Here is a 27,797-nt window from a genome sequence, read left to right as displayed (position 1 = left end):
CGATGTGTATTGTGATGTGTATTGTGATGTGTGTTGTGTTGTGATGTATGATGTGATGTGTGTTGTGATGTGTATTGTGATGTACGATGTGTATTGTGATGTGTGTTGTGTTGTGATGTATGATGTGATGTGTGTTGTGATGTGTATTGTGATGTATGATGTGATGTGTATTGTGATGTGTGTTGTGTTGTGATGTGTATTGTGTTGTGATGTGATGTGTTGTGTTGTCATGTGTGTTGTGATGTGTGGTCTGGATTTGCAATGTGTTTTGTAAGAAGACAGATTTATTTTGTAGATCAGTAACAAACAGTAAGACATTGTTTGTTGATTCTGAAGAGCATAGCAGTCTGTTACACATCTGGTCTGGACACATATCATAAGGATAATACTGAAACTCCACCTAATTCAATTCCATGCAATTAGCTAATAGAATTTATGCCTTGTTTCTATACAGATTCAGATATGAGTGTGTGTGTGTGTGTGTGTGTGTGTGTGTGTGTGTGTGTGTGTGTGTGTGTGTGTGTGTGTGTGTTACTAATTGTACACTTAGTATATGTTTTGCGATGTTGTTTTTAGAGGTAAACGAGTTAATCACATGATTTATCACAGCAGGTGACTTATTTCCTGCCGTTAATGATGATTAATAACACTTAGGAATTCTGCCCAATTTAGTCCTAATTAAGCATGTTTTAATTACACTAACTGTGTATTGGGGATGTTTCATTAGAATTTAAAAGTCTTTTCAAACCTTATTAAAACTAAGCATCTCTTAACATTTTATTTTGACTTCATCACTTTAACTTTACACATGAACAAGTACATCATTCAGTAGCACTTTTTTTGGCTAGTCAATAAACTGAATGCAGTCAGTCAACATCAGGCACTGGTTCCTGTATACAGGTGGCAGTTTTGCAGCAGGAAGCGGGGTTATAGGAATAGGCTGATCTTTTTGCCGGAGATGACCGGTTTGGCCAAAACTTTTGCCTGGGTGACGTGTTGCTCAAAATTATTTTGTGGGAATGGCTGGGATTTGACTATTTTTTTTTTGTGGCAGTGGATGGAAATAGGAAAATAAAATTCAAGAGCAGAATTTTCAGGTCAACCTTTTTGCAGGATTGACCAAGCTTTTTTTTTTTGTATGCACATTAGAGGTCTTCACGGGTCCACTTAGATCCGGAAACCCTAGGTCTGACCCAAGACCCGCTCGGGTATAAAAGTTTCACATGTACCTCGGACACGGGTCGGGTCTAATAATAACAGCATCGGGTTTTGGGTAATTTAAAATTAATGTGTTTTTACCAAACGGACACGAGAAAACCTGAACTACTGTATCTCGTGTGTGTGCATCGACTAGAGTCCTTTTCCAACCTCTCCTCTGTTTGCCAAGACCGCTTGCGACATGTGGTTGGCTAAGTGTGGCTGGCGGTAAGCTAATTTTCATTGAAACAGACCTGTCAATCAATTTTGAATCCACTCTGTAGCGGTTACTTTAGTGTAGAGTTATGCAACATTTGGGTCCAGTCGGGTTAAAAAAAAAAAATTGCCGTCGGGTCGAACTCAAGTCTAAATTTTTCGGGTTTGTCTCGGGTCGGGTCTTTCTTAAAACAATGTATAAAATATGCACATCGGGTCAGGGTAAAAAGTGATTCGGGTCACTTCGGGTCGGGTACATTTCTTTAGAGCCGAGAAGACCTCTAATGCAGATGGGATTGGTCAGTTGTTTGTGAGAATATTGGTAATTGGACCCTTTTTGGTATTAGGAGAGGGGAGTGGTCAAACGTTTTGCAGGCATGAACAGGACTACACATGCTTTTTGTAGTAGCAGTGGGGCTTGGTCCAAGGCCTCCTGGTGGTCCAAGGCAAGATCTCGTGCTCTCATTGTTGCAGCCTGGGTATGATTCCCGGGCAGAGACCTAACCCAATCACGAAGAGTTAACTCTCAGTCCCAAGCCCGGATAAAATGGGAGGGTTGCGTCAGGAAGAGCGTCCAGCATAAACCTGTGCCAAATCTGATATGCGGTTCACGTGACCTGCTGTGGCGACCCCGAAGAGGGAGCAGAAATAGAATTAATAAAAAGTGGGGCTTGGTCCAAATTTTTGAGAGAGTAAATGGAGTTGGTCAAACTTTAATGTGGGAACAGATGAGATTGGCACATCATTGTACAGCGCTGGTTAAGTTTCTTTGGCTACTCATCTCTACATATACATGTACAGAGGATAAAATACAAATGTTGTGTTCAGGATCATGGTACAATACAGCGAGGCTCTTTACATGGCTGTTCCAGTACAATGAAAAAGACTGACCGAGTAATATGTGCATGGATAACATCTGGAATAACTAAAGCTTACATCTGACGTTAGATAATGTTCATTTATTTCTCCTGTAGTGTGACCTGGAGGGCTAGATGTTGTAAATAAGCCTTTAGCGAGAGTCTAACTTTTTATTGTGAATGGAAAGTTGCCAGTAATTTGTAGAAGCTGATATTCATCTAAGCCTGGCCTTAACTTCATTGCTACATATAGTTTAAAAGCAGCCCTGGAATGTATTTCTAAAACAGTCTATCTATAGATCTTATTAAATCACATGTCATTAGGACTGTTGTCTTGGTCCCTACAGTATACACCCAAAGCTCACTGGGCAAACCAGGGGCCAAGACAATAAAAGGCATGTTGGAATGTTAACATCAGAACAGAAATCAGACCTAAAAATAGTCTGACATGGTCTGAAACCAGCGTTTTCAGGTCAGCATGGCTTGTGTTAGACTTGGGTGTTCCTTCTGCTGTAAAACATTCATAAACATTTATAAAATCGCACGCAGGAACATTCGAGGGTTGAACCCAGCCTCAACATGGGGTGTGAACCCAGCCTCAGTGAACTGCTTATTTAACCTATCACTGACCTTACAAATCTGATTCTGGTCATCAGGTCCTCACTATGATCGATTTAATAGGACAGCAAACAGATCCGCCATTAAAAGAGCTTCGGAAAAAAAAAGTTCTCAGAAAGCAGATTGAGATGCATATAGAAGGTTTGAGAAGCTTCATCTAGGGCTGTTTCATCAGTGGGGTTCCACAGATCCCCTTCTCTCACACACACACACACACACACACACACACACATGCATCTGTTTTCTTTCTGCTGGCTTCATGCTTCTCAACATGCATGTGTGTGATTAGCGTGTGTGGAATCTGACCGGCATGAAGTTCACCTGTCTTTACAGAGGAATGAGGTTTGGAATGACTGATGCCTTCCCGGAATAATGCCATTGCTTCTTCTAATCTCACATGACCCGTGATAATCCATCTCCGATAGCTTGCACTGTCTATCTCCAGTCTTTTTTCTCTTCCTCTCGGTTGTTATTATTAGACAGGTTGCCATTGCAGCCATCACAGCTGTCACTTTGGCACCAGACTTTTTTTTTTTCCACGTCTCCAGCCTTTGAAGGTGACTTCAAGAGTAAGACTGATCTTATTTATAAAGCCAGGCTCAACAAATCGTGACACTAAAGGTCGAGTTGTAGAATTAGTTACCCTCTACAGAAGGGTGTGAGTCAGTGTTCAAGACTTTCAAGTCTCCTGATTTAGCCAGCATGGGTTTCATCACATTTGGCCTGATAAGAGATGTTTTTATAAGAACATAATCGACAATGGGGTTGTGTGACGGGATCCGCCAACGTGAGGTCAGAAAACCTTACAGCTACAAAGCAGTGACACTGGAGACTTCTTCTTCTTCAAAAAAAAAAAAACAACTACAGTACAAAACTCCACCCCATCAGCACCAGTTTCTGTGAGTGTCACACAAGTCCCTGTAGAAAATCTAACATATTACAACGAATGCGTTATTATAACCCTCATGACGTTCCTTAGAACCTGTAAACTGTTACAGTAGATTAATCAACACCTTCTGCTACACCTTCTGAAGTCAACAGCGCTGATGTTTGAACAAACATCTACTGTCACGTCTCAGAGCCAGAGAAAGCTCCTCAGAACTCTCTACTTCTTTCTTATGACAATGCGGGGGAGCACGTTAATTATCACGATAGTTAGACTTAACCCCTCAGGCCATCACCAGGCTTTATTTTGACAAGTCCAAGCCACGAGAAGCTGCAGAAGTATGTCTGGAATTGAAGTGCACCAAGGATTGGTGGGAAGAATTAAAAAATAAAATAAAAAGTTTTGTAAATTGTAAAATAAATTTGTAAAATAAAAAACCACCTACGCGGGTATTTGAATAGCTAAAACGGACGAAAATTACTGACTTTATCTGAAGAACTTTTTCTCTGTTTTAAAGCGGCTTGTTGCTTCCCACGATTGGTCCTCACTTTAAGTTGAAGCCGAATCTGCTGCTGCTGATTTCACTTTAATGCACACTTCACTACAGGGTGCATTAAGGGCACATAGGGGGCACTTGTGAGCAGCAGTGAGAACACACTATGGCCTCGGGAGCAGACACAAATGAGGACCGCAACTGTGCCAATTTGGGACGACAACATGGTTGAAAACTGGCTACAAAAAACCCACACGAGTACAATGAAGTCTTTTATTGGTGCTTGTTGGGATATTATTCTAATTCTTAAATGTGTATAAGACAGTCTGCGAATTATACACAACATACACAGTGTGTTCATACACAGCATTTCTAATGGACGGATAAAGCAGATGGGATCTGATTCCACAGTCACCAGCAGTACGGCTGCATGGAAATGGACAGAAATGCAAAGAGAGAATCATACAGTGAAGGGACAGGAGAGAAAGGGAAAGAAAGCAGGCTTGAACAGACAGAAAACTGAGAGGCTGATGCAGAAAAACAGGTGGGAAACACACGAGGGAAGGAGAAGAGAGAGAGAGTGTGTGTGTGTGTGTGGTGGGGGGGTTGGTACCAGGAATAAATTGCCCTTTGGGAGCTATTTGTCTTCGTAGTTGCAGGGCCACGGTCGTCCCAACAGCAGCCACTGAACACGTGCAAGCTCTGTTACAACAGAGACTTATTTATCAACAGAACTGTGTTCAGGATTTAGCTGTGACTCTCTCACTCTCTCTTACACACACACACACACACACACACATTTATTTTCTGAAATTTGATACCAGCCTGTGATACCCATGAGGTCTGTAACTCCCCTCATCATGGTGCAAGGGTTCAATTACTGTATCTTGTCCTGTTCTGGATCAGAGGCCAGAGGCCAGAGGTCACAGTCCATACATTGTGCTCTGAGCAATGAGTGAAATAATGAACTGCAAAAAAAAACGTCGAGGCCACTTGACATGAGAAAGGAAAGGAGACTAGAGGAGAGGTGGAGAGAGAAGACAAAATTAGCCGAGAGGAGACGGAAAGGAGAAAAGACACGAGCTGAGATAGTTAAACAGAGCAAACGGCAGTTATTAGCATCAGGTACAAAGTAGATTACAGTTTTACCTGCTAAACAATCAGAGCGCAAGTTGCAGCGCAAGCAAGGAAGAAAAACAAACATGGAGGACAGCATGAAAAATGAGTCTGATTACTGTGTAAGTGAGTATAAGGAGATTTAAAATGTTTTTTAACAAGTACGGTCCAATAGGCTGATATACAAGTAAATCTAGCGTCTTATTGGGACCTGTGTGATGATGTGATGATCTCTTGGCACCACATAAGCGAAAAAATCTTCTCCATTAATCTGTTAATGAAATGTCGGTAACTTCTTTATCCTGATCAGGATCGTGGTGAACCAGGAACACATGTGAGGTAAGAGTGCACATTTTCTATAGCAGCACATACACACGCACAGCCGGTCGACCTACTGCCATTTTTGTTCTGTAGGGGTTTAACAGGAGAACCTGGAAGAAACCCACATGAGTTACTACTGCTGTAGTCAGTGCCATATGGCACACGAAATTAGGAACGATTCGTCTGACTGGTTGGATCCTATAAGATTTCCAGGAGACGTGTGTGTTTTTTTATGGTCCGCCTGGAAACAAAGCCATCGTGGCACTCGCTTCCCGCATGGAAGAATGAAGCCGTTGTGTTTACAACTGTGACAGTCAGCTAAACTCTGGAGTTTCCAAATCGTTTGAGTTTCACACTATAGACTCTACATATAGATCTACACTTGTACACCTGTCTGTTTGTAGGGACAGCGACTTGATATTTTCACGCCCCTACAAACGGTCACATATCATTAAAGACTTATGTGACTGAAAAGAAAAAAAAACAACAGACAAAGACAGGGTAAGCGTGGCAAGCGTGCGATGCTGGCGGGGGTCTATCTTATGCAATGGCTACGAGGGGTATCAGAGGCAGTTTTATAATACTTTATTATTAATAGCTGTATCAATATTACCATTATCAATAATATTACTTTTATTATTATCATTGCTATTATAACTACTACTATTATCATTACTATGAATGGCTGTATCAACATTACCATTATTAATATTATTGTTATTGCTATTACTAATACTATTTTTATTTGTCCTCTTCCTGATCCTTTAACCTCACCCTCATTCCGGATGTAATGAGTATATTTGTTAATATGTTTATCATCACTACTACTGCTAATAATATTATTACTATTTGTCAATTATTATTATTATTATTATTATCATTGCTATTACTATTGTCAACTTCCTCATACGCCATTTTCCATTTTTTTGTGTGTGTGATACTATTATTATCTTTATCATTATTATTGTCATTAAAATTATTTATTTATTTATTTATTTATCTCTTTGATTTATATTTTTTTAATATCTCATAGCTGGTTATGTCTGTTGTACTTCCCTACATGCTCCTTTATTCATATATTTCCACTCCCACACCAAGTTACACTTACAGTTACACACACACGTACCCAAATCTTACTGGCTGTATGTTTTGTTGGTCTTTGTATTTGTATTTTGCATCTAATTTCTCTTCTGTAAATATTGTAATTGTCTGTTTGCATAATTAAAAAAAACAAAGACATATCTCCTCAGCCTGGCGTACGCATAACACATCCTATAACTGTGTGCTCCAGTACATCTGCTCACCTGCACATTAATATCTAGTGCTGGTTAGTGCAAATTTCTCTCCACTCGCCTGTGATGAACATTAAGGTCCTTGTGAAGATCCTGAGGCATCCACAGATGTACCAGCTCCGGCTGGATTCCACTTCATGAGGATTTCAGACATACAAAAGAGAAGATAACGACTACATTTGGTCTTTGAAGACAACAACCTCCTAATTGTCAGACTGTATATTTATAATCACACCCTCTAGTGTAACCCAAACGAGGAGTGGTTCCCTTTCGAGTCTGGCGAACTGAATAGAAATATTAATACTGGGCAACCCTTGACCAATATATGCTGGTATGCGAGACTACAACTGCCCCGATACTTACATTGTATACATAAGTGTGTGATGTACATTAAAAACGAACCACACTCGTACTCCATCCTTAGAGGTTACTGGCCCTGAGTAATTACTAGAGAGGCTGGAGAGGGCAAAATCCATCATATGACAACTGCCACCATCCTACGGTGCAGATTAGACCTCTGTACTCACACACACAGGGGGAGGCTCCCTGTGTTTTATACTGTCCTCCCTCACTGTTTGTCCCGCCACATGAGCCCAGAGACTACATGTCTGCTGAAAGAGTGAGAGTGCACTCATCCATAATGTGCAATCTCTCTCGCTCTCTCTCTCTCTCAACACTCCTCAACACACATACAGGGTCTAAGTGCTGACCCAGATTCTGATGCTTAGCCTTTGTGTATTTACACATTCACAGTAATACACACTTACCCTCTGATTCTCTCTCTCTCTCTCTCTCTCTCTCTCTCTCATATGCGCAAAATGTTTTTTGGTTATCTGTTTACATTTTTGATAAAATTCAAGTTTTTTTTTTTTTTTTTTACAAAAACCTCTCTCTCTCTCTCTCTCACACACACACACACACACACACACACACACACACACACACACACACACACACACACACATATATAATGATCTAAATCTTTGAATATGTGATGCAGAAATTGCCCCAGTCTGCTTCCTGAGGTAAGTATTAAATCCACCTCCAAATGCCACCTTTTGTTTAATTATCCTTCATGAAAGACACAACTTTTTGTAACAATATTCCAAGAGGTTGTGTGAAAAAAAGCAAAAAAGAAAAAAAGGAGTATTCAGAGGGATCTCTCTTGAGCCCTGTGTGCTTCTCCGAGCCGCTGTTTTACCTGACGTCCTCTCAGACTGAAGGGAAAGCTTTCCGACTTCACTGGCTCTAATTCACAGACGCAGACGTGCTGAAAGTGTGAGGCAGAAGAATCCAAGACAAACAGCAGGAAACCTGTTTCTAGTATTAGACACATTTATATAATATTCAGACATATCAATCTGATTTGCTGTCAACACATTCGCATAGCCACATCTGTAAAGACGAACCGGCCTAACTTGTTGAAGTGTGAGAATTTGTAATGCGGCGGCTCAGACGCATCAAACATCGGCGCACTCGGCTTCAGGCACGGAAGAAGTCCAACTTTAGTGCGACTGGCAGGAGGAGAAGCATGTGAGTAACGATCACAAGGGACACGGTAAATGAAAGGACTAAAAAAAATGCGAAAGATAGTTTTCATCATTACCAAGATGTTTAGTAAAGCTACGGATGTCGTGAAAGCCAGTTGTGACTGAGTCCCTGTTCGCACCTGGTATTAACACCTGTCTCGAGTGACCTGATTGGCTTAGATGTGTAGCTGCTCACCCCTGCCATCACTAACACACTCTTGTGACCACTTATTTGCTTCATACATTATTTACACCAGAGGAAGGGTCTGACGCAAATGTATTATTACAGCAGCCTACTGCCGCTGTTGGTTGTTTTTCAGGCAGAAAATGTCTGTAGGGTTTCTATTCTATTCTATTTCAATCTGTCTGCTGTTTCAGAAGTTTCGTATGTGTGGTCTGGTAATATGAGATGAAACGACCACGACTGCTTTCGTTTCTGCTGCTTTAGACTCAAGAGCCTTTCCGAATGCTGTCGGTGCACTCTAGGAGTTTTATTATCAGTAGATAGCGAAGAGTTATCAGTTCAGCATAATATCCAAACAGTCTCGCTATGCTAGATAATGATGCGTAGTATCTATTTTGGCCAGCGATGCAGTCATCGGGTGGTCCTTTGGCTGCTGGAACGCATACTGAGACACATTCGCATAAGTGTTCTTGATCCCAATCACACCTCTACATGATGCTGTCCACTTACATCCAGACCACATGGTTTAAAACTTTGCTGTGATCTGAGTCGGTTTATTGTCTGTTGTAGGTTTTAGCTGTGTAAAAAAGAATGATGCAAACACTTCACAGTATTGAATGCTATAAAAACATACTCATTACTGGACTCTTTTATTGGCTGGTCAATAACATTTGCACTTTATATTTAGTAATCATGTAAAACAATGAACACAGGACCAATAATCAGACCTCAGACCTGGATCGTTTGAGTCACATCCCGATCCCCTTATACGAAGCTTGCATTTTACCAACCCTTGAGGGTCAATGCAGCACCCTGAGCTCTGGTCGGTCACAAAAAAACATACCCTACAGCAGGAACTAAAAGGTTAACAGAACAGCAGCTATACACAAATGCATGGGAAATGTGTTCATACGTCACAAAAAGTGACAGACACTCTGAGTCCCTGGTGTGAATTCTGGCTTGTATTGGACACATTCTCCCCTTTCCCTAATGCTAGACTCACATTATTGTAGCTTGTCCAGACAATACTGTCGCCTAGAAATCAAGTACACACTCAGACAGCTGTTAGGCAGGCTGTGTGTGCGCGCGTGTGTGTGTGTGTGTGTGTGTGTTGGCATCTCTAAAGTGAGCTATTAGGGTAGAGCTCCATAATCTCTGGCAGCTACAGTATGTAGAGCTTCTATATCAAGCCCGAAACACCTGTCTGAGTCACAATAGCTTTTTTTCCCCTCATGCTTGATTTCTTTCATGTAACAGATGTGCAGTGTCTTCATTTATTCCCATGTTTTGACCTTCCTGTTAGTTGGATAATGCACAAGATATTCTACTGTAAAGTAAATCAAACATTTGGTTGAAAACCCAGGGTCTGCTCTGATTCTGTTCAGGAGATGTTCAATCAAACTCATATGCTGCATCTCTTCACTTTTTCTGCTCTTTACACAGAAGCAGCTGTGTGTGTGTGTGTGTGTGTGTGTGTCACTAGGACCCCCACTGACCTGTGTGTGCTAGCTTCACTGTTTGTCTTCCTGTTATCGGTGACTGAAGGAATGTGTCCCTCTGCCTTCCTCTCTGGAACAAAAGATTAGCAGCCTGTTGACGGTGCTTGGTTTCACACCAGCGAAGCCAGATTTTCCCAGCTGTTGAATGACGAAAGCTCCTTCTCCAGCTCGCTAAAAGCAAAGATCAATTAGAATGGCCAAGATTCACATTTAAATTTGCATTTTAATAAATTTTTTTTTTTAAAAATCAGGTATAAGGTCAATTGGATAAAAGTCTCACAATAAGTCTCGTCTAAGCTGAATAAGACATGAGGGTCGTAGTAGCAGCTCTCTGTAAAATAAAATCCCATGAGCTAAATAAGCTAGACAGCATTCTGTAACTAAAGCAGAGAGAGACAGAGAGACTTTGTCCTGCTGATCTGAAGGGCATCTTGAGGCACCTTCTGAATTGTAACATTAATAGCTTTTACGGCTCCAGGCAGTCCAGATGTACGGAGAAATGCAAAGGGCAGAAAAATAATTGAGATGAGATGGATCTTTCTTCTCGAGGCATTTTTTAAATAAATTGATTTAAAAAAGTGAATAATTTTGAATAAAGTTGCTGAATATTACTTTATGATCTCAGCAATTTCGTATCCACATATTTCTTGTGAAAATATACCACATATATATGGGTTATAGGCATGCACACACACACACACACACACACACACACACACATGCATCAACCTGTATTTTTATCTGCTCATATTTAGATTTAATGTTGTTGAATGTCCATGAAACAAGTTTGCTCTTGTTATTACTTAAATTAAAGTAGCTACATACAGACAGTCCTTCACCAGACCTTCTTTTTTCTGTCTCTTGGCATTTAAGACTAAATCATGACTTGTACCAGAGAAACTAAAAAGTCCAAACAACATGTTTTTAAAATCTCGTTACTGTCTGTGTGGTGTTTTATGTTCTCCCCAAGTGTGATTTTCCTCTAGGTTCTTCTCCAACCTCACAATAACATGCTCGTACTGTAGGTCAATTGGCTGGCTGTGCTAAATTGCCCCTAGGTGCGAGTGTGTGTGTGTGTGTGTGTGTGTGTGTGTGTGTGTGTGTGTGTGTGTGTGGTGCTCTGTGATGGAATGGGTGTTTCCTGTCTCTCACCCAATGTTCCCAGGATAGGCTCCGATTCCACCATGACACTGACCAGGATAATGAGCTTACTGAATAATGAATGAATGAATAATGTGACCTGTGATTTGTCTTGCAGCTGGAATGAATGTTAGAGTTGCTGAAATGAATCAATCACCTTTTAACCAATCAGAATTCAACAATGCTCTGGTATATTATTATGATATGTATGATACATTACAATATGAACATGACAGATAGACATATAGATAGACAGATAGATAGACAGATAGACAGACAGACAGACAGACAGACAGACAGACAGACAGACAGATAGATAGATAGATAGATAGATAGATAGATAGATAGATAGACAGACAGACAGACAGACAGACAGACAGACAGACAGACAGACAGATAGATAGATAGATAGATAGATAGATAGATAGATAGATAGATAGATAGATAGATAGATAGATAGATAGATAATACTGCAGTCATCTGTCACGGTGTCATTAACCAGAAGCAAACCTTTTAACACAATTAATGACCGCAGCGGCGCCATTAAAGACCCTCTGGCGTTTAACTAGATGTTGAACAGTGCATCGTTTCTAACGGTAACAGCGCCATTGGTTGTAACATCATCCTTTTTTATCGCCGTCCCGCCTTCTAAATCCAGTCTTAGCCGCTTATTGGTCAAATCATCGGCAACTAAACGTAGCTCTGTCCAATAAGCAAGAGGAAGGCGGCGCTGTGGGCGGAGTCGACGCTCTGGCGCAGGCAGTGCTGGTTGGGAAACGGTCTCGCGGGCGCAGTCACGAGGAGAGATTCTGCGAGTGAAGGTCGCGCGCGTTTTGTCAGTGCACGCAGTCATACAGGAGCTCGTGTCCGAACAGTGTTGTACAGCGCGATCTGGCTTTATTACACACCACAGCGAACCAGACGGCGGGGGAACCGGGGATATTTTCTACAAGTTTTTCTTTTGTGGTGTTTTTTTGAATTTTTTTTTTTTTAATACGGATTGTGTTTGAGCTCGTGGCCGCAGAGATGATGGTCGGGGAGATCGAAGTGAAGGAGAGACCGAGGCCGAGTCCTGACTATCTCATGCAGTTACTGAACGAGAAGAAGCTCATGACCAGTCTGCCGAACCTGTGCGGGATCTTCACACACCTGGAGAGACTGCTGGATGAAGGTAAAGCCAACAATGTGTGCGTGCGCGCGCGCGCGTGCCCCATAAACTACTGCTCTCAAACTCTATAAATACCGTTCTCCAGATTGACTTACACAAAACTGTTATTTATCTTTATCACCCGAACATTTCTCACCGTTTCTGTATCACATCGTGGCCTTTAATCACACTTACCAAAGTTGTAATCCGAGCGCGAGGACAAACTTTTCCCCTCAGTGCTGCTAGCACGGCTGTTGTTAGCATGATTAGCATTTACCTCAAGATTGGTACAAACTTCTCGAGGTGGAACAACGACGTCCGAATCTGTCTTTAAAACGATATCCGGGCGTTTAAACTTAACTTTTTTTTGTACGTTTTACCGCTTTATGACGTGTTTTTCAGGAGTTCGTGTGAAACTTTAGCCGTCGGTGCTACAGCTAAAGCTTAAAGGGTTATAAGTGCGTTTTATTTTAACCGTTCCGAAGTGATCTGGTTATAAACACAAACATTGAGCGGTTTTAAGTGACTTTATAAGTGTTGAAACGCCTTCGTGTGGCCGACACTATGGACCCGTTATGTTTGGCCACAAGCCGCCGTTATTCCGACTGTTGCTCTGTGACTGTAGCTTTGGTGCGAACTATTAGGGTCTGTTTGTAGGGGGGTTTGTGTAGCGGTGAAATCTTTAACACCGTCGAATCAAATAAACAAACAAAACATCGACGTTTTTTTTTAAACAAATACGCCGAGTAGCCTTAGTAGTAAACAAGTTTTTTTTTTGAGTAAAAATAAAAATTTCTCGTAATTTTTAGTAAACAGACGTTTAAAAAATATATATAACATTTTTTAACACCCCCTGAACAGAACGTACCATTTTTTTTAATAGTTGATCCGTTAGCATCGAGCTAGTTTCTCTCACCAGAGTCGGATAAACAGTTAGACGTTGTGTATGTTAGAGCTGTGGCTGTATTTAAGTGTTAGGAGTCCTGTGTGGCCCCACAGGGAGAGTGTTAATGACATTGTAGCTCTATACTTAGCACTCTGTGTAACCGAAGCTAGCTGCGTGTTTGCACAACAGTTTGTTTGCTAGTGTTTTCTTTTGTTTCGCTCAAACTTCCTGCCCGCTCACCATCGGCGTGATTGTGTGACATTACACACACTTGTGCACTCGACAGCTGCATCCAGGATCACTAGGTTTAGCTGTGTAAGATACTGCAATCTTATCAGGAGGTTGTGTGCTGTGGATTATAACGAACACGAGGTTAGTTTTCCAGACTGCTGGTGTTGGTGGACTTCTGCAGTAAATCTGATGGGATTTAGTGACCTGTTATACATCACCAGAGATGGGAGACTCGAGTCATATGACTTGACTCGAGTCAGACTTGAGTCGCAAATTTGAGACTTGCTTGCCAGATATTAAAAAAAGACTCGAGTTTGACTCGACATTCATGTGTGACTTACTCCCACCTCTGTAAATCGCACGTGTGGTTTCATACGAGGTCACGTGATTAGGGTACTATGTCAGCTGTACATGTTCTCTGCATGATCAGAACAGTTTACAGGCACAATTCATGCAAACACCAGAGAAACCTCTGTAACACTGACACGTTTCGCTCCAGATTCGTGTCCTGCTGTGTAGACTTTACAACAACCCGTATCTTTCTTCCACACACATCTCTCTGGTTCATCTGGAATCCGGCTCGTTCAAACCGGTTTAGTTTGTGGACTAGGAACATTCGCCGCATGCCTTTACAGTCCCACAAACTTCTCGACAGACCTGTATTAGTTTGCACTTGTTTTCACTTTTACATTATTCCCTTAAACGACAATTATCTGCCTGGGGATTAAACAAAGGCTGTAGAGAAGACACCAGTATCAGAAGTGTTTAACAACAAGAATCCATTAAGGCGAGATTATAACTCTCTTTCCCTGTAGCTCAGCTCTGGTCCGACAAGCAGCCAAAATCATTCATCTTAAATACTTGTAAACCACAACAGAGCCTCCGCTATACAAAGTGCTCTGATTATTTCCATGCGTTTATTTCTCAGCTTCGCAAACTGAGGGAACCAACAGTATCCGTGTCGGTTCACTCAAACATTTTTAGCAGCTCTGCTAATTCAAACTCCCCCCCCCCCCCTCTCTTTCTGTCTCTGTCTCTGCTCGTTTCACATGGTGCTTGCGTGTGGATCATTTCAGACGTCCTTTCCTGCGACAGGATGAGATCTCTCACATGGCTGTTCTTTTTAACACCAATCAATCATTTTCTGTTTGTGTGTGTGTGTGTGTGGGGGGGGGGGGTCGTCTCTGATTGTATGGACCCAGATTTGTTTATTTGCACTTTGGACTTGAGGAGCTCAACAATCCACTCGAAAAAAGAAAAAACAACCCCCAAACCAAAGCCAAGAGTTGCACAGGAATTACCGCTGGATGTGGGATTAACTTTGTTTTTAAGACAGTTAGGTGTAAAATCACGCTCTCTGATACGCATGGCTTCGCTCTGTTTGCCTACTGATTTGCCTGTGCAAATGAAGACACTGGTGTGCCGCAAGGCCTCGCAAACCTCACTGCTATTTTCACCCTCGATAGGAGAGCAATAAAAATACTCCTGAGTGGATGAGTGAGTGTCTGTGTCATTGTCTGTGTGTGTGTGTCAGTGTGTAAGAGAATGCAGATGGCTGGGTCTTTCAGTGATGATCGTCTCCTCTGTAATTTAGCTGTGATTCAGCTGCCTGTCTGTAGCTTTTCAAGTGGCCATTTGCTCTCGGTGAGACGTCAGCTGCCGGTAGCTTCAGAGTCGCTGTTCCACTCACACAGCAGCCGGGAGATTTACACCCTGTTCTGTGTTTGTGACAGTAAAATAATTTCAGAATCTACTGCTCATCCTACAGGACACTTTACAACCCTGTCCACATGCTGCTTAAACTGTCAGCAGTCCAGAAAAACATGGATCTGATGTTGAGGGAGGAAAAGGAATCAATTTAATCTGGCTCGCAAAAGCTTGGAGTCCTGGATCTGGACTACGTTTATTCTAATTAGTGTGAAATACAGAAAACGTAGCAGAGTTTGAAAATAACGTCAGCGCTCTCGTGCCGTTTTCTGTGCTCCTGTGTCTTCAGCTGAAGAAATAAAAAGGTGGATTTTTGTTGTTTCTCTTCACACTCGGCGTCTGTTGCGTTTACCTTCTGTGCACACTGTGGGATTCAGTATGTAATAAATCTACTTCTTCCCTCGCTGATTTTGCCCAAGGAAATGATCCTGATGAAACGCATACGCGGAACTTTTCATGCGTCTAGACAGTTTGAAACGGAAAGATTCCACCGTTCAGAGAAAAACAGAATAACGCGAGACCACGTGTCCGTCGCTGCCTCGTACTCACAGCATGGAAACTATAAGAATGACGAACCACAACATCTGGGCTGGTGTGAAGATCTTGTCCCAGTGGGTGTGTGTGTGTGTTTGCACTGACGCACTGTGGCCTGCACAGTTTACCCTACCATAGACATACAAGCACCAGCACCGGTGTGGACGGAGCTTTATTGCTGGTTTTGTAGACTTCGCCCAGAACTGTATTCTGTATCTGGGAGAAAAAAATCTCACTGTTTCACTGATAGCCTTCAGTTTATTGAAATTGATTGAAAGAAATTTGAGGAATGTATCGTGCGTGTGTGTGTGTGTGTGTAAAGTGCGGTGGAGGTTAGAGATGGCGCCTCAGGCTCCGTTAACATGCAGCAGCCTGCTTTATAATCCCCACTGCACCTTCCTAAAAACCTCCCCAGATGCCACTTTACACCGTGGAATTTAATTAACTCGTAGCACTCAGAGTGGACGCATGGATCACTCTCTCTCTCTCTCTCTCAGTCTCTCTCTCTCGCTCTCCCTCGAACCCCCTGGTGTCTCTCGGACGGATGATAATAAATTGGATGGCAGGATGCGGCTGACAGGGTTAGCCTGGGGACATGGACAAGACAGACCGGCTTTCTCTCCATCCCTCTTCTGCAACACTGCTGCTTTGGATGTGTGGACGTGCTATCAGATGTGTGTGTGTGTGTGTGTGTGTGCACGCGCTGCTCGGTCCTTGTGTGGGCCTCTGATAAAGCTGTCCTGATATTATGCCACAAATGCAGGGGCTTCTTATCTCCCTCTGGCTTGCCTGTTTTTCTGTCTCTCTCTCACACACACACACACACACACACACACTTCCCTTTATGAGTGACTGCATGTTCTGATTGGTTGTTCATTCAGGGAGGATTTTATTTAAGAACTTGGCATAAACTTGGAGGCTTTGTGTGTGTAGTCAATATCTTAAATGTAGCTGCAAGATTGAGCCCATTGTACAGGCTATTTCGAGAATCCTGGATGTTGCAATGACTGTGCGCGCACGCACACACACACACACACACACACACACACACACACACACACACACACGAGAAGTCCCACCCATGGGAAGAGAGCCACACTCTTTCAAAGGGAGCTTCAACTCCTTACTCTGTGGATTACAAACACAATAATCATTGTGTGTGTGTGTGTGTGTGCGCACGTGTGTGATTCATTTCAACATAGTCATTAGACGTTATACTGGACCAGGCCTTGTTTATCTGACACAACTGGCCAAACACACACACACACACATGAAGTTGTTTCACAGACCTTGTGAGGACTTGCGGCTGTAATCATTAGTGCAGATGAACGTTAGAACTCTAACGTTGTGCCGCTGTGCTTCTAAAAATGAAACCTTTGGTTATTTTTCTTTCTTTCTTTTCTTTCTTTATTTTATAAATAAACAAAAGAGCAGGTTTTTCCACCTCCTGGAACCAGCTAGAAGGTGGTGAGGAGCAGGTCAGAACTGAGAGATTCCTTTCCATGTGGAGACCTTTGTTTTTCTCACAAGATCTAAGAGCCCACGCCTGCACACATGCTGCAGGATCCTGAGGGCAGGACCTCACCCTCCTGCATTCCTCAACTGCCTCGAATACCTCCTCGCCCCTCTCAGCCCCTCAGCTGTGCCTCGTTTGTTCTTCTCTTTTCGACACAGAGCGAGAGAGAGAGTTTTTCTTTCTCCACGTTATTTTTGAGCTTTCTGTCCTTCGTGTGTATTGAAGTAGCTTAACTGTAGTAACGTTTAACATTCTACTGCGTTTACGTTTATTCCCTCGTTCACTCCCTTCTCTAAAGAGGCTTTTGGATGACTGAAAAGCAAAGACGCTACTCTGAGATCAGTAAGGAAAGCCATGACCCCTCCCACTTTTGACTCCTCCCACTTTGCCTCGCGTCTCTGTGTTAACCATGTTGTTTTTCTCTCGAACTTCTCGTCACTGGTGACAAGGTGTATCGGAATTTCCTATAAAATATTTATTCTGTGCTTCACTGAGTTTCTGAGACAATTTAGCGGTGTTCACACGTGTGTGTGTGTGTGTGTGTGTGTGTGTTGACACTCCTCTATGACTTGCATGCCTCTTGGTGCTGGAAAGTTCAGCAGAGGAACAGAACAAGCTCTAGAACATTCTCTATTAAATAGCAACCCCGTTTTTTGTGTCTAGCTTGTGCATGTTAGCATGTGTGTTTCTGTGCGTGTTCTTATACGCGTGTGTGTGTGTGTGGGGGGGGGGGGGCGGGTGCAGTTGCCAAAAATCTACAAAGTGACCCAGTAAAAAAGTCTGTTAATCCTGAACCGACTTGTTCCAGGCTGTAACCGAGCCATGGTGCACTCTACATCGTGTGTGTGTTCTCAGTGCAGGATTCTCTGTAACGTGATTGGTTGAGCTCACCACATTACTTCCTAAAGACTTCTGGTTATTGACAAATCAACACACACTTTAGAGATGTAATCATTCCTACACACGCCGTTCCAAAAGTATTGCCACCTCAGGACGAACCATCCTGTTAAACCCAAGTGCGCGAATTAAACAGAGCCGAATAGAACGACTCCCCGCATCGATTACCACTAAGTAGGTTAGGTTAGGTCAGTTCACTATCGGTATCGACGAGTACCGAAACCGTACTCGGCCTGAATAGGAAACGGCGTCGCCGCTTTTGTGATTTATGTCTGAGTTACAGAGAGATAAAAGCACAAGCTCTGGCTTTATTTGTTGTGTTTTGTGTAGAAATAGAGCGGTGTAGGAAGAGAGAGGGACTCCGATTAAAGGCTGATTGATGCAGGAGAGAGAGTGACACAGGGTTGATGATGCAACACACACACACACAGGCATGCAGAAATGGGTTTGGATGGTGATGCTATGATGGAGAGCGACAATGGAAAGACAAATGGTGTGTTTACAGTATGAAGTCACCCCCGCAGGCAGGAGAGAGAGGGTCAGTTTCTGCTTGTTTCCACATAATGGAGACTCTTGTTTTGGCCTGCACGCGCGCACACATGCACGCACACACACGCACGCACGCGCACACACACGCACACACACACACACACACACACACACACACGCACGCACACACAATCAGTCATTAAACAGGTAGCAACATCATAAACCGAGATTAAAGCCAGACTATCAGGCCAGATAAGATCAGACGCCAGAGTGATAAGGAATAACCGTTCTATCTGTGCCTCTCTTCCCCTCCGCCACCCTCCATTCCTCTAATAGTCAACCTGCGCCACGACTCCAAACACGGCGGTGTTGTTAGAATCGTCAGAGTGCCGAGGTGAAGCTTTAGAAGCTGATCTAAAAAAAAAGATGGACAGTAAAAAAGCGCCGCTGCATCACTATGCTGTTTTGAGCTGGTAGTTGTGGGGGAAAAATACATAATAGTAGGCAAGGCACTTCATTCAAACTCTCTCTCTCTCTCTCTCTCTCTCTCTCTCTCTTGCTCTCGCTCTCTCTTGCTCTGATTTTTTTTTCCCTCCCATCACCTCTCACTTTCTCTCTTAATCACAGTGGGCCTGAACGGAGTGCTTTTAGTGTTCCTGAAGAGGAAGTTAAACTGCCTGTCATTCCCAATCCAGCTTGAGACTGCCTAATCTCTCTCTCTTTCTCTCTCTCTGGCTCCAAACATCTACACCTCCCTCTTCTTCCCTCTGTCTTCCTTTGAAGAGCAGTTCTGACGTTAAAGTCCTGTAACAGGTCCTGTCTGTTTGCATTAACCACTGCTCACTCGTTCAGTCTCTCTCTCTCAGCATCACACTGCTGTCCATCCCCCTCTTCCTGTATTATCAGATAGCTTGGTGAAGCTGGTTTATTTTAGACATATTTTTACACAGTAATGCTTTAAACCTGTGTGTGTGCGCACGTGCGCATGTGCATAGGGATCCATGAGCCTCATAGCTGTTGCTCTTGTATTCTGCTTTTCACACAATGTAAATCTGCAAGCTGACGCGTCCCTCGAGCCGTGTACCACACACACACGCACTTTTGTCTAATGACTACATCACACTCACCTCTGCTGCTGCTCCCTCATGACATCACATGTTATTTTCTCGTTACGAGCTCGTAATCTTGGATGTAAAAGCAGCTTCACCTGCTAGCTGTTTACCCGCGGTTTAACGTTAGCCAGTCCAGAGCAGACTAACGACGGCCTCCGGTCTCGGCACAGAAACGAGAGAAGGGACGCGACTGTGGTCGTTGTGGTGTCTGATTAGTCATATTACTTTGATTAGACCAGGGACCTCAGAGACCAGCTGAAGGTTAGTGGTGAGAGAGCAGGAAAACGTGTATAGAGAAGAATGAAGGATTGAGAGACAGAGCAGGACAGAGAGAGCGCACAATAACAGACCCGCACAGGATGCGCACATGCACACGTATACACAGTAGAACGCACACACACAGAGGTCCACAGTAGTTTACAGAGTCATACACTATACCACACCGACACACACACACTCACTTTATTAGCATCTCTCATGTTTTCATTGGTGTAAATAGCTGGTGGAATGTTATTGTCATTCCTACACACACACACACACAAGAAGAAGAAAGGATGAGATGACGACAGGGAATAAAAGAGCGGCCCTTTGTTTGCGATGTCAGCGTGTTTGGGTTTGGGTCACGGCCGAGCCGAGCCCCGGGCGCTCTGACCTCAGCTCTCCTGAACACACACACACGCATCCATCTCATACTGACCTCAGCTCTCCTGAACACACACACACACACACACATCCATCTCATACTGACCTCAGCTCTCTTGAACACACACACACACACACACACACACACACACACACACACATCCATCTCATACTGACCTCAGCTCTCTTGAACACACACACACGCACATCCATCTCATACCTTCCTGTAGTTTACCCCATGATGCTGGTGAAGCTGCGATGACTCACTGCACGTCAGTGCTCTTGTTTAGGAAGGAGTTAGACTTGTTGCTGTTTTGCATCTTGTAGTAAAGTTGGGACTGTTTTGTTTTTCCAGAACCTGTCCAGACATGTAAGGCGAGATTGTCAGAGACCGTGCAGGTCGACGTTAGAAATCAGACTCGCATCAAACACCGTCAGCATAATGAACACATGGGGGTGTCGTCCTTCTGCCGTTTTCTCACGCTAAGGGGAAAAAAAACCTCCAGGCAAGACGCTGCATGTGGAAAGAGGAATTTATTTTAAAGCAGCAAATATAGCAGCTCGTCTACACCAGCTGTATTCCTGATGATCTTATAGATATCCCCCCCCCCAATCTGCCTGGGTTTAATAAAATAAACATTTGAATGCTTTGCTAAATAAATAAATAAACTAGTGTAATTGTAAGCAACGCGATTTATATATATATATATATTTATTTATTTATTAATTAATTAAACATCTTTATTTTATGTTTGGCCATTCAGTCTATGACGTTTGTAAGTCGTGAGGACACACACACAAAGGTCCGGGGGCTTTCCTATCTGCTCGATTAGGGCTGACCTATGGATGTGTTTGTGTGACTCTCTTGAGACTTTGAATTCATTTCCAGAATCATCCAGATTATAAATTTCTGCCAGTTTTTTTTTTTTTTGCTCTTTCCAAAGACACTTGAGGAGATTTCACACTGCCAGCCTCAGCTCAGCTTTGTATATTTTTGTCGTAAATAAAGCGTGTTTAAGCTGCCAGGCGTCTCGGGTGGGCGGGGCTACACCAGGAGGAAGTCTGATTGGTTATCTGAGTTTTGCACATTGAGTAACCGGTTCCTGACTTGCTGCCTTCCTGGAGGCTGTTTTTCCTGGAGCTCGCCCGGGGCTGGGTGTGTGTGTGTTGTGTGTGTTGTGTGTGTGTGTGGCGTGTTACTCTTACATACTCCTCTCTCCTAGTGTTAAATACAATACAGAATGCTGGCCGTCTGACCCGTCACTGGCCCCCCGGCGCCGGACCAGAGGCTCCGCAGAAAGACCTGAAAGACTTGAATACACAAACAGTGTTGAAACACTGAGACTTCCTCTCATTCTCTGCCATCACCCAGCTGAGCTTCCTGCGCTCGTTTCCTGTTTGTGGAGGACCCGTGTGAGCGCACGCATGCATACATACATGTAAAAAAAATACATGCGTGTGTGTTCATTTGGAGGAGTTAAGTGTGTTTCTCAGCATTCCCACAATTCCTTTGGCAGGTTTAGTAGCGTGTTTGTGTGTAGGACTCCGTGTACTGAGATGCAGCACATCTACAGAGTTACAGTCTGTGTTCAGTCCCAGTGTTTTGACCTCGTTTTGTCCTCCTCACACCGGATGCCCCCTGCACCCACCAGCCCCAAGCCCCACCCCGCCCCCTCGATGCCCCCTGCTGCTCACTGCTTCCCCACTCCATAAAGCAGCTCTGTATCAGTGTGTAAGAGGCGACCGTTTTCAGCCCCCTGCTACACACACACTGTCTCACACACTGCAGTCCGAGCGTCTTTAATAATGTCCCTTTTTTGGATTGTTTATTATGGGATGTAGTCTCGAGCTCATGCTAACATTCTTCTGGGCTGTAGTTCATTTAACGCTTCTGCAGGAAGGAGTGTCCAGTGTCAGCTCCCACCCCTCTCTCTCTCTCTCTCTCCCTCCCCCCTCTCTACTATTATTCTCTCTCTCTCTCTCTGTGTGTGTCTCTGCTATTCTTCTTTCTCTCCCCCTCTCTCTACTATTATTCTCTCTTTCTCTCTCTCTGTGTGCTATTATTTTCTCTCTCTTTCTTTCTCTCTCTCTCTCTCTCTCTTTCTCACACACACACACACACACACACACACACACACACACACACACACACAGGTGGGAGTGTGTAATAAAGCTTGAGAGAAACTGATTTCCCACAAACTGTTTAGACTTCTCCTGCTATTACAGTGTCAGGAGTTTTTTCCTTTCTGCAGTAAAGCTGTTCTCCTGCTGCAGAACGGGACTCACAGAGAATTTGCATGTTTCATTGCTGATCTTTTGGAGAAGCGAGAGACTGAACGATGGGGGAAAAAACAGGTCTACAGCTGTGGCATCTCGATAAGTGACGAAACGTCTTTAAGGACGTCTTCAAATCAGTGTCTCTGTTTGAGGATAGAGAGCAGAGTGACGGCCTTCTGTATCATCTCCCGCTTTGGCCGGTGGGTGTCTCTCTTAAAGACACACACACACACACACACACACACACACACACTCCCTCTCTTTAACCCCTGCTTTCTCTCACACTCTTGCTCTCGATATATTTTCTGTTTCTTTCCCAATCTTTTCTCCCATTCTTTTCCACAGGCTCTCTTTCTCTTTAACATTCCATTTTTATTTCTTTATTTTTTCCTCCTTCTTACGCGACCTTCAACTCTTTCGTTCCTGTGCCTTGGCCCGTGACCCCTGAGTGTTGTGGGCTTTAGCATTGTTTTGCACTGTGTTTAATCGGCTCTTGGATCAATACTGCTTAGCTTTCCAGCTTTACCCTGTTAATCCTCACTAATCACCTGCAGGAGTATAAGAGTGTCGACTCACCAGCTAATCGTACCTGGTAGCTTAGTGGCTAAAGGTACGAGGGTGGACTCGAGCACCAGAGAAGCAGCTACGTTTACGTCTGTACTTGTGTAGTTGTAGTTTATGACTTTAGCACTTTGTTCTTGAATATTGTTGACATCATGGAGGTTGTCTCTGAGCTTGTTGACGTCATGGATGTTGTCTCTGAGGGTGTTGGAGGATGTCTCTGAGGGTGTTGGAGGATGTCTCTGAGGGTGTTGGAGGATGTCTCTGAGGGTGTTGGAGGTTGTCTCTGAGGGTGTTGACGTCATGGAGGATGTCTCTGAGGGTGTTGGAGGTTGTCTCTGAGGGTGTTGACGTCATGGAGGATGTCTCTGAGGGTGTTGGAGGTTGTCTCTGAGGGTGTTGACGTCATGGAGGTTGTCTCTGAGGCCCGACCTGAGCGTCAGTGCACAGTGACCCAGTGACAGTTCAGTACTCAAATTCTATCAAATAAAAGTTAGTTTTTTACACAACTGCGTAATAAAACATAAAGTTTATAGCAAACACAATACACACCCACATGTGTGTGTGTGTGTGTGTTTGCTGTACTGAGCTGTCTGACTGGGATCTTCTGCCCTGCGCGTGTTGTGTTTTAAGAGGAAATGATAGTCATGTGTTTCTGTGCAAATGTCAGCAAAACTGTGTGCGAGTGTTTCCCTCTCCTTATTCAGCAGCGTCTCACAGGCGCTCGAACACTCAGGTGATGTGAAGTAGCTTTCTGTCCATGAGCGAGTGTGTGGGAGGGAATGGGATCTACACTCAGTCTCAGCAACAGTCACACAGTCCATCACTGCTTCTCTCCCTCCCTCCCTCTCTCTCTCGCTCTCTCTCTCTCTCTCTCGCTCTCTCTGTCTCTGTCTGTCTCCCTCTCTGTCTCTCTCTCCCTCTCTGTCTCTCTCTCCCTCTCTGTCTCTCTCTCCCTCTCTGTCTCTCTCTCCCTCTCTGTCTCTCTCTCCCTCTCTGTCTCCCTCCCTCTCTCCCTCTCTCTCTCTCTCCCTCTCCCTCTCTCTCTCTCGCTCTCAGCCCTGGAGTAGGATGACAAAAATGTTCACCTGAGATTGACCCGTGTTCTACCGTGTGATATTGACTCAGTTTTTAGCTCCTCCCATTTTTCTGTGGAGAAAATCTGAAAAGTTTGACGGAGGTTTTAATCAGATGCTTTACTTGAACTGTTAACGCTGTCACGAGAGCAGAGAAACATGTGGTTGTGTGTTTGCATGCGGTGTATTTAAAGCACGCTGAGTCCACATCAGAAACCGCTATCGTTGGCAGGACAGTTTTAGCACCGTGACACTAATATTTTCCGACAACAACAGCACACACACGAAGGCCTGGGCCCCTGAGCAAGGCCCCCAAGCCTTACTTGCTCTCTTGTATCTAATGAGTTCAGAATGTAAGTCGCTCTGGATAAAGGCGTCTGCCAAATGCCTTGAATGTAACTTAGCGTGTTTAGCTTCTCGGATGATCTGAATGGGTTTAATCCAAAACTTAGTAACTTAAAAGATATTAAATATCCAACACATTGCACACATCTAAATAGTATTGAGGTCATCTGTGGGGGCACATGCGCGCACACACACATGCATGCGCACACACATGCACACACACATGCATGCGCACACACACATGCACACAGACATTTTGGTATTTTAGTGCTGCAAGTCACAAGTAGGGCGTTCCTATTGCTGGTTGCCATAGCGCTAACGTTGCTTACCCTCTGCTCGTGTCTCACTCCGGCGTGCCGATGTGGCGCTCCTGTGGGAGATTTAGCGAGGTATGTGAAGAGCAGATCTTTTTTCCAGCTCTGATCCGTTATGTCGTTTACGGAAGAGGGGATCCGAGGTGAAGGAGTGTGCGACGCCAATCCGACCTGTTTGTAAAGACGATTCTAGGCTACGTAACAGATGGAGATGAGGTGGTTAAAAAAACTGTTGGTAATAAATGATCGATATCCTTGTTCATTAAAACTTAAACTCATTAACAAAGTCACATGTAACACAAATTTCAGTAGATTCAATCCTCAGCTTCTGCCGGCCAATAAAAAGATCTCGTCTGAAATCGTTTCGCATCGTAACTTCCCAATGACTAAAGTGACTAAAGTTTTTATTTTGTTTTTATCCTACTTTTGTTTTTGTTTGTTTTAGTTTTGGTTCCTTCATCCGAGTTTGTTTTTCTTTTTCCTTTCAGTTTGTTTTTGTAAGACTTAAAAAATAAATAAATAAAATGTACGAGCACTTCAGTCGCGAGTTGAGAATGAGGTCGGATGACGTAAAGGTTTAAAATTTAAGGCCTTTTTTGTTTTGTCCGCTTCCTTTTTTTCATCCCCCAAGCTTCTTCATGCAGAGTTTGTCACGCAGCTTTATTTCTGTTGTTTGTGACTCAGATAAGCTCGAACACTTTGAGTCCGGATTGGGATCTGGGTCTGGATTTACTGGGAGACTCTGAGTGGAATGAATGAATAAACAAATAACCGAAATTATTAGGTTTTAGTTAGGTTTTAATTATTAGTAAGTTTTTTTAGTACCAATGTGTTTTATTTATTGAAAAGTTTGAATGATTTTTTTTGCTTAGTTAAATAAATAAACTAAAACCCAACCCCTTTTTTTTGGCTATTTAAAATTTTTTTAGTTTTCCTTTTTTGTTAAATGTTGCTTAGTTTTTTTATTATTATTATTATTTTAGATTGCTTTGTATTTCTTTTCAGTATTTTATATATATATATATATATATGTATGTATGTATGTATGTGTGTGTGTGTGTGTGTGTGTGTGTTTAATAGTTTGTGGGGGTTTTGGTCCCCCCGCCCACACATTTAAAAGGGAATCTGCTTATAAATAGTTTTAGACCATGTAGTTTATGGAATCTTGGATCATGCTAATAAAATAAAAATATATATATATATTTATTTTTGATATTTTTTTAACAATATTTTTATTAATAAAACATTTTTTGTGCTCAGCAGTAAACAGATACTGTCCCAGTTGAGGGTGCATAATGAGATCCTGAGTATTTCTGTGTCACATCCTACTGCTTTGCCACCCAGATGTTGTCCAGATGTGGCGTAGCAGAATCAAAGCGCTGTTTAGAACAGCAGTGTGTGATTCTGATGTTGGTTTGGTTTTGGTTTTCTATTCAGGTGTCTTTCCTTTGTCCTTTCCGCTCAGTGTTGTAACACACACTGTTTGCCTTTGTGTGTGTGTGTATCTGTGGTTAGTGGGAAGCTTTTGTGGTTTCTCTGTGTGTCGTGTGTGCTACACTTTTCACATTCTATTCTTTTCACACACACTTTCTCTCTCTGCTGTGGAATTTATTTTCAGCTCAGATTTTCGAGCTGTTCGCTAGACAAAGTGAACGACTGAAATTTCTATAATGGAAATATTTTGAACAGGAAGCTCTAAGGCTCTGAATAGAGCAAGTGACCGTAGTGTCGTCTTCATCACGTTTTTCCTCCGACATGCCACCTAAACACCAGAGCGAAAAGCTGCTAAACAAATTGTACTGTTCACAGTTAAACAATGTGCCTCTTTTTCTTACATCTTTGTTTGGGAAATAAATCTGCATCAGGAATTTTTTTGGTTTAGTTTATTTATTTATTGTTTTTTGTTGTATTTATTTTTTATTGTGCTTTTTGACTTTTAGTTTAAGATTTAGTTTTTCTTTCCAGTTTGTTTATTTATTTATTTTACTGTTTAAGTTTTTCTTTATAATTAGTTATAATTTTTTTTAGTTTGAGTATTTTTCTTCCAATTTTTTTTTTTTTTTTGCTTCTTTTAGTTTGAATTTTTCCTTTTTTCTAGTTCGAGTTGGTTTGGTTTCCTAGTAGTTTATTTTGTACGTTTTTAGTTTGTTCTACCTTTTGAGTTGTTTTAGCTAGAGTTTCTTGTTTTTAAGTTTGTTTCGCTTTCTTTCGTCTGATTTCTCCCAGTTTAACCAGCGTGAGATCCAAACCGTAATACCGTAATTGTAAAAGTTCTACGTCGAGTGAAAGAACAGGTTCTTGTATTTCTTGTTTTGTTTGGTTTCGTTGAACCGAGGCATCAGTGTAGCTGGGACGGAAATCGCAGGATGAGAAATACGAAGAAACAAATGAGGAAATGTGTACAATTCCTGATGCTAAGGCTGTTTCTGTTCAAGCCCTGATGCTAGCTGTGATAACGCGCGATGAAATCCCGGTGTGCGACGTCGCTCTAATGAACAGACGCATTTCAAATCTGACTACACGACATGCTCCGAGGAAAAACAGCATGGGGAGGTAGTGGGAGTGAAGTCATGAAGAATGAGTGCACATCATAAGGTGTGTGTGTTGTGTGTGTGTGTGTGTGTGTGTGTGTGTGTGCGTGAGAGAGAGAGAGAGAGTGTGTGTGTGTGTGTGTGTGTGTGAGATGGACCTCCGGTGCTAAATCGTTTGGCCCCA

At 42.9% G+C, this 27,797-nt stretch overlaps 1 protein-coding gene and 1 long non-coding RNA gene across 19 annotated transcripts in view; one reads left to right on the top strand and one right to left on the bottom strand.

The window, feature by feature from the left end:
• The window catches only part of LOC113651090, a 53,964-nt gene extending 40,751 nt beyond the window's left edge, over positions 1–13,213 (bottom strand). Inside the window, exons 1-4 of one of the 3 annotated variants that reach the window (XR_003442603.2) lie at positions 12,691–13,213; positions 10,206–10,379; positions 7,009–7,129; positions 4,553–5,814 (exon numbers count right to left, since the gene is read on the bottom strand). This is a non-coding gene — a long non-coding RNA (uncharacterized LOC113651090). Of the gene's footprint in view, positions 1–4,552; positions 5,815–7,008; positions 7,130–7,986; positions 8,267–10,205; positions 10,380–12,690 lie in introns of those variants that run through there. The other 2 variants (XR_007144507.1, XR_007144508.1) reach the window with 2 other exon arrangements.
• Positions 12,117–27,797, top strand: part of qkia (QKI, KH domain containing, RNA binding a) — a 162,133-nt gene continuing 146,452 nt past the window's right edge. For 12 of the 16 annotated variants that reach the window (XR_007144505.1, XR_007144506.1, XM_047821409.1 and 9 more), the window contains exon 1: positions 12,121–12,519. Coding sequence is in view for 12 of the 16 variants with exons in the window: in XM_047821409.1 (XP_047677365.1) it covers positions 12,375–12,519 (145 nt within the window). In the remaining 4 variants the exon portion in view is untranslated. Of the gene's footprint in view, positions 12,520–13,413; positions 13,754–22,773; positions 22,987–27,797 lie in introns of those variants that run through there. The other 4 variants (XM_047821406.1, XM_047821410.1, XM_047821412.1 and 1 more) reach the window with 4 other exon arrangements.

Source organism: Tachysurus fulvidraco, chromosome 12 (assembly GCF_022655615.1).
Source record: "Tachysurus fulvidraco isolate hzauxx_2018 chromosome 12, HZAU_PFXX_2.0, whole genome shotgun sequence".
Taxonomy (NCBI): Eukaryota; Metazoa; Chordata; class Actinopteri; order Siluriformes; family Bagridae; genus Tachysurus; species Tachysurus fulvidraco.
This window is presented reverse-complemented; position numbering and strand designations above follow the sequence as displayed.